General features: G+C 39.7%; 1 protein-coding gene across 7 annotated transcripts in view; it reads left to right on the top strand.

Moving 5' to 3' along the window:
- Positions 1-2,767, top strand: part of Gkap1 (G kinase anchoring protein 1) — a 102,012-nt gene extending 99,245 nt beyond the window's left edge. For 2 of the 7 annotated variants that reach the window (XM_017800477.2, XM_017800479.2), the window contains 3 exons: positions 381-458; positions 2,203-2,246; positions 2,625-2,767. In XM_017800477.2, the coding sequence (XP_017655966.1) occupies positions 381-458; positions 2,203-2,246; positions 2,625-2,637 (135 nt within the window). In that variant the 3' untranslated portion in view covers positions 2,638-2,767. Of the gene's footprint in view, positions 1-380; positions 459-2,202; positions 2,531-2,624 lie in introns of those variants that run through there. The other 5 variants (XM_017800478.2, XM_017800480.2, XM_017800481.2 and 2 more) reach the window with 5 other exon arrangements.
- Positions 2,768-11,387: the final 8,620 nt, after the last annotated feature.

The following is an 11,387-nucleotide window of genomic DNA, read 5'->3' on the forward strand; positions in this document are numbered from 1 at the left end:
CATGGCAAGAAGTTGATAGACTTTTATGCTATTATGTAATGGAAATAAAGTTTCTGCTTATTAAAGAAAGTAGATATGTCCTAAAGAATTTGGGAAGGTAAAGTTGTAAATTAATGGACGACAACACAGAGATAGAAAAGGCAGAACTTTCCGTGTTCCTAGAACTGGTTTTTCTCTCTAAAATTCTTCTGTCTTCTGGCAATCAGTTTGTCCTATCCATCTTTAATACATAGCTCTGTACATGGCCCAAGAAAATTATGGGAAGAGCATCCCTGATAACTTATTTTTGTAGATGTCAAAATTCATCATTGTGAATGTTCAGGATTAGTATGTCTTCCAAAAAAGACAAAAATCATTTTCTTACTGAATATTTGTTATAGGTGACTTCACTTCATGCTGCTTTAGAACAAGAAAGATCTAAAGTGAAAGTATTACAGGCAGAATTAGCCAAATACCAGGTATACTTTTATAATTTTGAAAAATTTTTCATTATACCTACATTTAGAGTAAATATGAGGATAAATGTACCACTTTATTTCTAAGCCAAAATTTATTTATCAGATACGTTAAATTTTGTTGTTCACCAGATAATGTATGTTTTAGAAAATGTTGGGGTTATTTTAGATACTGGTATGTATAGCAATAACTACAATAATTCAGAAAATCACTTAGAACTATATAGACAGTGTGGTATGCATGCATTTGAATCATATGAAAGGAAGGTACAGAGTTGTATTTGAACTATTATAGCACAAGTTTGGTTGCTTAGATAGTTATCGCCTATAGGTCTCCATCATAGATAACTGCCCTTTATAATTAACAAGTCATAGGCAGATTGGTACCTAGAGATTGTGTGAATATCCTCTTCATCCAATTATTTTAGCATTCATTGCTGCTATTTGCATTCATTATTATTTTGATGATTGAGTTATAGTGACTTTTTAATTCTGCCAGTTTCTCTGCAGTTATAATTCTCAGCTTGTTTTCTTGATGAAATAGTTTAAAGTTATCAGTGATTTAATAAATGTGTGTATATAATATATAGACATACATGTGTAAATCATTAATGTGAGTTCATGGTCAGAAAAGGCTTGAAAGCTACTGGTGACCTAGAGAACATAAAAATTGTTTAATCCTAGCTTTGGCATTGAATCAGTTTAAGAAGGGAGCTTCTTTGCCTGGTAGACTTTGTAAATAGTCCTTGTATGTTATTTGGGTTTCTTTCAAAGGAAATCATGTTGAATTTTCCACATTGGTCGTATCATTGCCAATGATGTTTATCCCTGGTGCATTATTGGTAATTGAAAAAAATACTCATTGAGAAGCATGGTAAGTTTTAGACTATACACTATTAGTGCCTGAGCACAGTGGTTTACCTCAAATATTTTCTAAATTTATTTTTATTTTTCTACTATCTTACAGGAAATAAATCTTTTTTAAAATATTTTTATTCTCTGAGAATTTCATACAATATATTTTGGTCACATTCAGATCCCATCTCCACTCCTTCACAACTGCCCTTCCCCTTCATGTCCTTTATTATCATTTTTTTAATGACTATTGAGTCTAATTTGTGTTTACCGAATGCTCTTTGGGTCCATCCCTTGCAGTTTGGTCAACTTATAAGGCATCAACCCTTAAAGAAATCTGACTCACCTTCTCCCAGCAGCTATCAGTTGCCAATACATCCTTAGCTAGGGCTGGGGTTTCCTACCTACCTCCTTCACTTATGCAGGGGTTTTGTCTGGCTTGGACTTGCTCAAGTCTTTTGTGTGCTCTGAGCACCAAGGGTTCAGATGGGCAACTACTCTGTGGTGTCAGGACAACATGGTTTCCTTGTCTGCATCTATTACCTCTGGCTCTTACCAATCATGTCACCCCCTCTTCCACAATGATTCCTTAGCCTTGGGAGGAGAGGTGTGATGAGGTGTCTCATTTAGGGCTAAGTACTCCAGTCTCTCATTGTCTCTTAGTCTGTAAAAAGGCTGTACTTTTTAAAATACCTAGGTCAAAATGAGTTCTAAGAAGTAAGATATTCATGATTTTATTAAGCCCACACAAATTGATATAGAAATACTATAAATGTTTTCTGTAGTATTTAAGAAAACACATGAAAATAATTCAGTGATGTGCCCCCAAATAAATGCTTAAATGTGCCCCAAATGGCATTTCTTCAATAATTTGCTCTGTTTTTCTTTACAGGGTGGCAGAAAAGGGAAAAGAAACTCTGAATCTGACCACTGTAGGTGATTACTTAGCCTTTAAAGTCAGCACAAGAGCTAATATTTACAGGATTTTTGAAAAAAAATGTGTATATTTAATGCTGTCCAACTGCTTAACTATGTGTTGTTTTTGAAGGAACTAAAAGCAACTAGCTCACTCCTAGTCTACAATTTTATGTTCTTTTGGTTTAACGTTAAAAGAAAAAATATAGAATTCCAGCAGAACACAGTGATTATTGTTTACTACCCAATCTTCATATCACTTTAGTTTTTCATCAGTCAATAAAATCAAATTACTTTACCACTAATATGTTTGGTCTTTTAAAGTGTTGTAGAGTGTGCTATTGTCTTTGCTTGTAGCTTAACCACTTCACTAGATTCTTTGTGCACTAACCCTTACAGGATCGCAAGATGAGAAGAATGTGGCTGATGTCCTCAGGTGGAGACGGGTAAAAGAAGAGCAAAACAGTGACCATATCTTAGAGAGTGTTTGGAAACTAAGAAAACTTGAATGGCATACTGTTTAAAGAGATGTTTGGTTTTTTGGGTTTTTTGGTGTTGTGGGGTTTTTGTTTTTGTTTTTGTTTTTTGTTTTTGTTTTTTGTTTGTTTGTTTGTTTTGTTTTTTTTCTGTGAATTTATTGAGAAGGGTAAAAGAAGAGCAAAACAGTGACCATATCTTAGAGAGTGTTTGGAAACTAAGAAAACTTGAATGGCATACTGTTTAAAGAGATGTTTGGTTTTTTGGGTTTTTTGGTGTTGTGGGGTTTTTGTTTTTGTTTTTGTTTTTTGTTTTTGTTTTTTGTTTGTTTGTTTGTTTTGTTTTTTTTCTGTGAATTTATTGAGAAGTATTCTGTAGCCCCAGCTGGACCGGCACTCGATATGGAGACCAGGCTGGCCTTCATCTCGCAGAGATCTGCCTGCCTCTGCCTTCTGAGTGCTGGGACTAAAGGTGTGCACCACCCTGCCCAGCTTGATGTAGTTTTCTTTGGGAAAGTAAATGCCTGAGTTCAAACATACAAAACTAATGTATGTGTGTGTGTGTGTGTGTGTGTGTGTGTGTGAATGCCAAATGCCTTTACCCAGTGAGCCATTTCTTGGTAGTCTTTGAATAAAAAACAAAACAAAAAAAAGAAATTGTAAGCATTGCTTATATATGTCTGGCTTTCCCATTAGGTTATATGAACCTTATAAAGAATTGTGATTTATCATTCCGTATGTTCCCAGGGCTGTCTGTCCTCACATATAGTGAATGCTAAAGCAATACTTAGTTAATAAAGAAAACATTCAGGAAAAAAATACAAAACACTCAGGGCGAAATAAAACCACTCAGGGGAAAAGGAAAATAAAAACGAGGACAAAAAACAAAAAGAGAAGCAAAGACTGTGATGAAAGAATAGAAGCTTTAGAGAAAGTTTTAGAAGCTTCTCCTTTCTTCTTTCTGAACTTTTGCAATTTTTGTACAATATAATCTGATGGTATTTAGATCCATCCCCCACCTCCTCTTATTGCCCCCCAGTCAATTTAATGTACTCTATTATATATGGATGAGTATATACAGAGTATATATGTGAGTATATATATTAGAGTGTGTATATATTTATATATACGATAAAGCCTATAGAGTCCTATTGTGTCTCCAAATATGCTTCTGTGTGGTGGGTCCATCCACTAGAGCCTGTTTAACCTACCAATAGTCCCATGCTTGAAAGAGACTGTCTCTCTGCCTCCCAGCAGCCATCTGTTGCCACAGTTTCCTTAGGTGTGTTTGGAGCTACAAGTTTTTTGTTTTTTAATGCTAGAGATCCACACGGGTGCTGGGAACCAAACTCAGGTCCTCTACAAGAGCAGCTGGTACTCTTAAGTGCTGAGGGAAAGAATTGTTTTTTTTTTTTTATGGTGTGTATGTGTGCATGGCATGCCTGTGTGGTAAATGTACACATGTGTGCTTGTACATGCACCTGTGTTGCACACATAAAAGCCAGAGAAAAACATCAAGTATCTGGCTCCGAGACTCTCAGCCTTATTCCCTTGAGACAAGGTCTCTGACTGATCCTGTAGCTAGCCTGGGAGCCAGCAAATCCCAGCATCCTGGTTCTGCCCTCCACCAGCCTGGTGTTATGGAAGTGTACGGTCGAGCCCACCCTCAGACTTGGACGACCAGGTGCTTTTACCCAATGAACCATCTCCCAAGCACACAGAATTGACTTTTGATGTGTTAAATTGGTGTTTTAGCTTTCTGTTACTGTGATAAAATTCAACTCAAGGAAGGAACTGAATAAGAGACTGTAATTTAATACAACTCACTGGCTTTCCTGGCTTGTTCATCTATCTTTCTTATATAGTCCAGACCCACCTGCCCAGGGATAGTATCACCACAGTGCACTAGGCTCTCCTACATCAATCAGCGATCAATAAAGTGTTCCATAGATAGCGTCTCAGACCATTCTGATGAAGTTCCTCCGTTGAAATTTCTTTTACGCAGGTATGTCTAATTGGTGTCAAGTTGACAAAATCTAACCAGCACACTCCACCCCTTATCAAGCAGACGTACAACACATTACTATTAAACTATAACATTTCCTTTCTTCGTCCTGAAGATCTCAGTTAATATCCCAATGTAAAATACAACTTTAAAAGTCCATAGTCTTTAAAAATTTCAACACTTTAGAAGTCCAATGTTCTCTTTAAAAACCCAGAGTCTCTCTTAACTCTCAGCTCTTGTAAATCCAAAATAATTTACATTCTTATTTCAAGAGGGAAGAACCGTGGTACAGTTACAATCAAGTCAAAACCAGAATCCAACAGTGTAAACAGCTCAGTGTACAGTGCTGGGGGCTCACTCATGATCTGGGCTCCAAAGGGCTTCTGAAATCCCATTCTCCAGAAGGTTTATCTCAGGCTAGGCAAGTTCCACTCCACACCGGCCACTGCCCTTAGTGGATGTTCCACTATCCTGGCATGCCCAATATCCTGGGGTTTCCACTGCAACTGAGCCTGCACCTTTGGTCAAACCTTGGCTTCTCTCCATGACCCCTTCAATCCGAGGGTTTCCAGCACAGCTGAGGCTTCACCTTCACCAATGTCCTCTCCTGGACTTTCTTCAGGGAGACTCCAACCCTGCTACACACTGCAAAGCCTCAGGGGTTCTCCATAACCCTGTCATTCCCTCAACATCAGTATCATGTGGGAGACTCTTACACATTATCTGACAAGTTCTGCCAAATTGATGTGCAGCCTTGCTCCACCCCACCCCCACTGGACCACAGCTCCTGTGTGCTGTACCTGAGGAAATACTTCCCACAAGATTTCACCTCATTGATGCTGGTCTCTTTCATTACAGTGGCTTTTTCAGTCCCAGCTGACCAGCATCAATTGTCCCAGTAAAGCAAAGGTTTCACTTCAATGGTATTACTGTCTTACTAATGACAGCTGATTCTTCCATCCCAGCTGACCAGAAACCAGATAGATAGTCATAATTCAAAGTATCAGACAAACACCCCTATAGAGTCTGTATTGGACTCTTAGATTTCCCTCCAAAATTTCACAAGCCGTACCTCTGTTGTCTTCATTTCTCTCAGCATTCTTGTTTTCCAATCTCATGCAACAGCCCATAAAGCTAAGCACTCAATGGCTTATCAGCCCAAAGTTACAAAATTCTCAACAATCTACAAAAGCAACAGGTCAAGTCTGTCACAGCACCAATTTGGCACCAATTTCTGTTTCAGTTATATACTTTGCTATGACAACCCCATGACCAAAAGTAACTTGAGGAGGAAAGGGTTTCTTTCATCTTAACAACTCCTAGATCATACTCCATCACTGAGGGAAGTCAGGCAGGAACCCAAGACAGGAACTTGGAGGCAACAACTGAAGCAGAGACCATGGAGGAATATTGCTTACTGGGTTGCTTCTCAGAGGAGTGTGACACAGATGTCCCATTTAGGACTGAGCACTACAGCATTTCTTATTCTCTGCATGTTGACCAGTTGTGGGTCTGTTTGTCAGCTGCAAAAAGTTTTTCTGATGGGAGCTGAAATAGGCTCTAATAGGAGTCAGTTTAATACTATGTCCATTTAGTTTTTAAAAATATTTTTATTAAATTCTTTGAGAATTTCATGCAATGTATTTTGCTCATATTGCCCCCTCTTCCAGTTCCTATCAGATCCACTTCTATCTCCCTGTCCATCTCTTTCCTCCATGCTGGTATTTTTTCAGTGACTTAAGATTGAGCATTTAGCTGAATAATAGTAATAATCAAGGAATTTACTCAGAGAGTTGAAGAGCTCACATCTTTTTTTGTTGTCACTATCGGTCCCAGATGAGCTAATGAAGTTCTTTGTGCCCCACCCCAGTTTAGTACTCAGGTTTTATTTACTTTTGTCTTTTTGAGACACAGTCTCCCTATAGCCCATGCTGGCCTAGAACTCACAGAGATCTACCTGCCTCTGCTGGGACTAAAGGCGTGTGCCACCATGCCTGGCTAGTATGCAGGTTTTATATAGCTTCTCTCGCAAGAGAGCCATAAGACAATTTTAAGAAATTCTTTTCATGGTTAAGAAGTTAAAAGTTGACTACAAAGGCAGATTTACTGGGAGCTAGTAAAATATTCTGACAATGGAATTTAGTAAACAGGACAATTGCAAATGGGACCCATCAGATAACTGTGTTATTTCTGGTTTCCTGAGTTCTTCATTGTTAGTTCCATGAGCTATGGTTGAGCATTTACTAAATAAAGCAGTACGTGGCAGTTACTATGTTCTAAACCACAGAGAGAAATATAAAACCAAGTAGGAGAAATTGGGAATACAAATCACATGGTGAACAATATTAAATGCACAGATTATATATTTTTTCTCTTCAAGAGTAGTAGGTTCTCCCCTACAGTCTGTGAGCTCTCTAGCCACAGGTTCTTGGTCCCAATAACAGTACCAGGTATGGGTTGCATCTTGTGAAATGGGCCTTATGTCTAATCAGATATGGTTGGTTGTTCCCATATCACTTGTGCCACTATTGCACTAGTGGGCTTATTATCTTGCCAGGCCAGTCATTATTGTAGCTTGCAGGTTTCTGAGTTGTGTAAGATTAATGATTACTTTTCTCTTCTGGTAGCATGCATAGCACCTTCTAGCACTATGAAAACAAGACAATAGGATGCAGCTTAGAGGTCCTCAGGTATGTAGTGTCTTCAGCAGTAGGGTATGGTCAAGTTCTGAAGGGTAACCAAGAGCATTGACAATAGTATTGTTTGAGGGCCTAAGGGACACCCCAGGCCAACAACTCTAAAACATGGAGTCTATTTCTGGCATTGGGCTTTTTGTTTACTAGCTTGTGGTGTTTTGTAAGGACATTGTCCCTCCATTATAAGATAACTCCATTTGAGATCTTTTTGTTTTTATTGAATTTTTGTGTATTTCATACAGAACATCTCAGTCTTTATACCCCCATCCTCACTGGCACCCTCCCATAGCCCCCCAACTGGAGCCCATATACTCTGTCATTGCTGTTACTGCCCACTGGCTTTTATGTGTGTAACACAGGTGCATGCACCAGCAAGTCAGTGTCCCCAGCCATTCCCAAGCACAAGTCCATCCACTGAGGTCTAGTCAGCCTATCTAAAGTCCTTTGTTTGAGGAAGATCAGCTCTTCTTCACCTAGCAGCAATCAGTTGCCAATATTTCCTCAGATAAAATTGGGGTCTGCTGTTCAATTCCTCAGTTCTATGCTGGGTTACTGTCTGCCTTAGTTTGCATGGTACTTGTGTATGTTGACACCATTGACATAGAATCATCTGAGCAGGTTCCCAGGAGCTTGTCGGACTCTGTTTCCATATAGTCCTGCACTTCCTTCCTGGCTCTTACAATCTTTCTGACCCCTCTTCCAAGATGGTCCCTGAGCCTTGGGTGGGTGAAGTTTAATAAAGGAGTACTGTCCAAGGATCATCATTCAGCAGACTCTTGATCTCTACACTCTGGCCATGTGTGACCTTTTGTGTTTCTGGCCCTCTGCTGCATGAGGGAGCTTCATTAATGAGAGGTGAGAGATTCATTAGTGTCCTCTTTATCCCTCTTCTATGTTCCATGAGCCTTAGGTGTAGAAGTTGCATTGTAGATGTGTCACTTAGGCCTGGACAATTCATAGACTATGTGCATGTGTGACCAGTTGTTGTACTTGGTAATGAGTTTCTTTAATAAGTGGTGACTGGGATATCTGTAAAACTAAGGATATTTTTCACATAGTAATAAGTCACATTTGCCTAGGTATGTGACAGTCTTTTTAAATGTATGTGTATATATTTTAGGAAGCTTCTATTGTACGAGATTTCCATATGACTTTTTCAAAAGGCCTCCTCTTCTTCTCATCCCCCACCCCATCTAACTCTTCGTACTCTATCCTTCCTTGTTTCCCATTTATATCACTGTATTCTATTTCCAACCCATGAAAGCTTCCCTGACCCCTGGGCTCTTATTAGCTTCCTGACATCTTTGTATTTTCCAAATGTTCACATATATAAAGAGTCAATGCCAGCATCCACGTATGAGAAGAATCATGACATTTCTCTTTCTGGCACTGGGTTGCCTCATTCAGGATGATTGCTTCTTGGTGCATCCATTTACCTGTTAATTTTGTAATTTCATTTTCCTAACAGCTGAATAATATTTCATTGTGTAAATGTACCATATTTTTATTATCCATTTGTCAGTTGATGGAAATCTCAGTTGTTTCCATTTCCTGCCTATTTGATTAGGGCAGCACTGAATATGGTTGAGCAGGTATCTCTTTGTCTACTGAGTCCTTTGGGTACATGTCCAAGAGGGATACAGCTGGATCTTGTGGTAGATCTAGTTCTAGCTTTTCCAGTACCCTCCACCTGATTTCCATAGTGGTGGCACCACTCTGCACTTCCACCAGCATGTGATTTTTCTCCTTTCTTCACACCCACCCCAACACTTGTCATCATTTGGGGGGGCAGGGGAAAGGGGTCTTAGCCATTTTGAGTAAGTAGTCAAATCTACCAAAGTAGATTAATTTGCTTTTCCCTAATGGCTAACGATGTTGAACATTATAAAACTTTTTTGCAGTCATTTACATTTCATCTTTTGAAAACTGTTTACTCCCTTGCCCCACATTTTAATTGCATTGTTTATTTAAAGTTTGGTTTTGTTTGTTTTGTTTTTGTTTTGGGGGATTTGTTTCTTTTATGTCTTTTTGAGACAGGGTCCCCCTGTAGCCACAGCTAGCCTGGAACTCACAATGTATGAAGTCACAGAGATCCACCTGCCTCTGCATCCCAAGTGCTGGGATTAAAGATGTGCCACCACCACTGGCTTCACATTTAGGTTTTTTAATAATACATTTTAATTGTTATTATATTTAAAATTTCTTAAATCTTTTTATTGGCTTGAGAATTTCAAAACTTTATTTTGATCATATTCAGACCCTCCAGCCCCCGCCACCTTACTACTCTCCCTCTGACTTCATAGTCTCCATCATTTGTTTTTGTTCTTTTTAAAAAGGTCTATCAAATCTAATCTGTGTTTCCCAAGTGCTCTTTGGTATATCTATCCTTAGAGTTTGGCCAACCCACCAGGGCACAGCAGTAAGGAAAACTGACTCTCCCTCTCCCACCATCTATCAATTGCCAATAGATAAATAGGGCTGAGGCTTTCTGCTCCCCCCCACCCCATCCATGCTGGGCCCCTGTCAGGTTTGGGTTTGCACAGGCCTTGTGCATGCTGTCATAGTGCTGTGAGTTAATATGTGCAACTTCCCTGTGGTGTCCAGACAACAGTTTCCTTGTATTCATCCACCACCTCTGGCTATTACCAGTCTTTTAATCCTTCTTCCACAATGATCCCTGAGCCTTGGGAGGAGAAGTGTCCCATTTAGGGCTGAGAAGTCCACAGTCTCTTATCTCCACACTAACCATTTGTGGTTCTCTGTTCATTGCCATCTGCTGCCAGAGAACCTTCTCTGGTAAGAGCTGAGAGATACATTAATCTGTGGGTATAAACAGGAATCAGCTTAATATATCTGTTTAGCAAAACGACAGTAGTTGGTTGTCCACTGTGGCCTGTACCCCCATGTTGAGCCATAGGTTCTTGGCCCTGATAAGAATGTCAGATACGGACTTCCTATTGTGAAGCTAAACCTTAAATCCAATTAGAGGGTAGCTGGTTACTCCCATAATATTTGGGCCACTATTGCACCAGTGAACATACTGTGTCAAGCCAGTTCTTGTAACTTGCAGGGTTCACAGCTAGGTAAGGTTTATTATAATCGCTCTCTGGCAGTAATACGAATAGTACTTTCTAGTACTATTAAAGCTAGCCAGCAGAAATGTAGCTTCAAGGTCGGAACCAGCTTGATTTCTCTGTGTTTGCTCTGCAACTCAGGTATGTAGTGTCTCCAGCAATAGGGTCTTACCATCAAATTCTGGTGAGTAACCAAGCTCAATGTTAATAGCCATGAGTCACAGAAAACAAAACATTCAGATCTTCTTGGAAGGGGGGAAGTCAAAACTGAAAGACGAACCTCCAACAAATGTGCAAAACAGAACGAAGAAACCCCATATGACACGACCACCACCTCTGACCCACCCCACAACTGTCCAGTTCCCTCATAAGGGAATTTAAAACTATGGCGATAGCTGAAATGTCTAAGAAGTAATTCCATTTTACTTTTTAAAAGAATTAATGACTATATAGAAGAATCAAATAGACTAATTAAAATAGACCTTGGCAAGACAGTCTGTGGCAGGAACCCTCCAGAACAAATGGAGGACAACAGAGCGTGATTTGTGCTGACTACACATACACAGCTCTGCCTGTCACAGCCCTGTAGCATGGGACAGCCAGTCAGAATATGTGCTGCCATATATGGAGACAACTATAAAGGGGAACTAAAGGGATATGAAAGGTTGGGCTTTTGCTTTGTTCAGGGCTCTGTAGTTGGGTATGAACACATGGAGCCAGGTGCTAGCAGGAATAGCTTGCTTCCTGGAAGGGAACACCTTGGTGTCTTGTCTCTCAGCACATAGAACCTGCAACATACTTGGGGAATTTGTCCAGAGATTCAAAGATGACGTTTTTTTACCTCTTGTCACCAGGGTATAAGCCCTGGAAAGTCAGAGAGACTGGACCCGGAACCGAGGCTGCTGGGTAAG

The sequence above is a fragment of the Nannospalax galili genome, unplaced genomic scaffold, assembly GCF_000622305.1.
Source record: "Nannospalax galili isolate Female #2095 unplaced genomic scaffold, S.galili_v1.0 scaffold1640, whole genome shotgun sequence".
In the NCBI taxonomy this organism is placed as follows: domain Eukaryota; kingdom Metazoa; phylum Chordata; class Mammalia; order Rodentia; family Spalacidae; genus Nannospalax; species Nannospalax galili.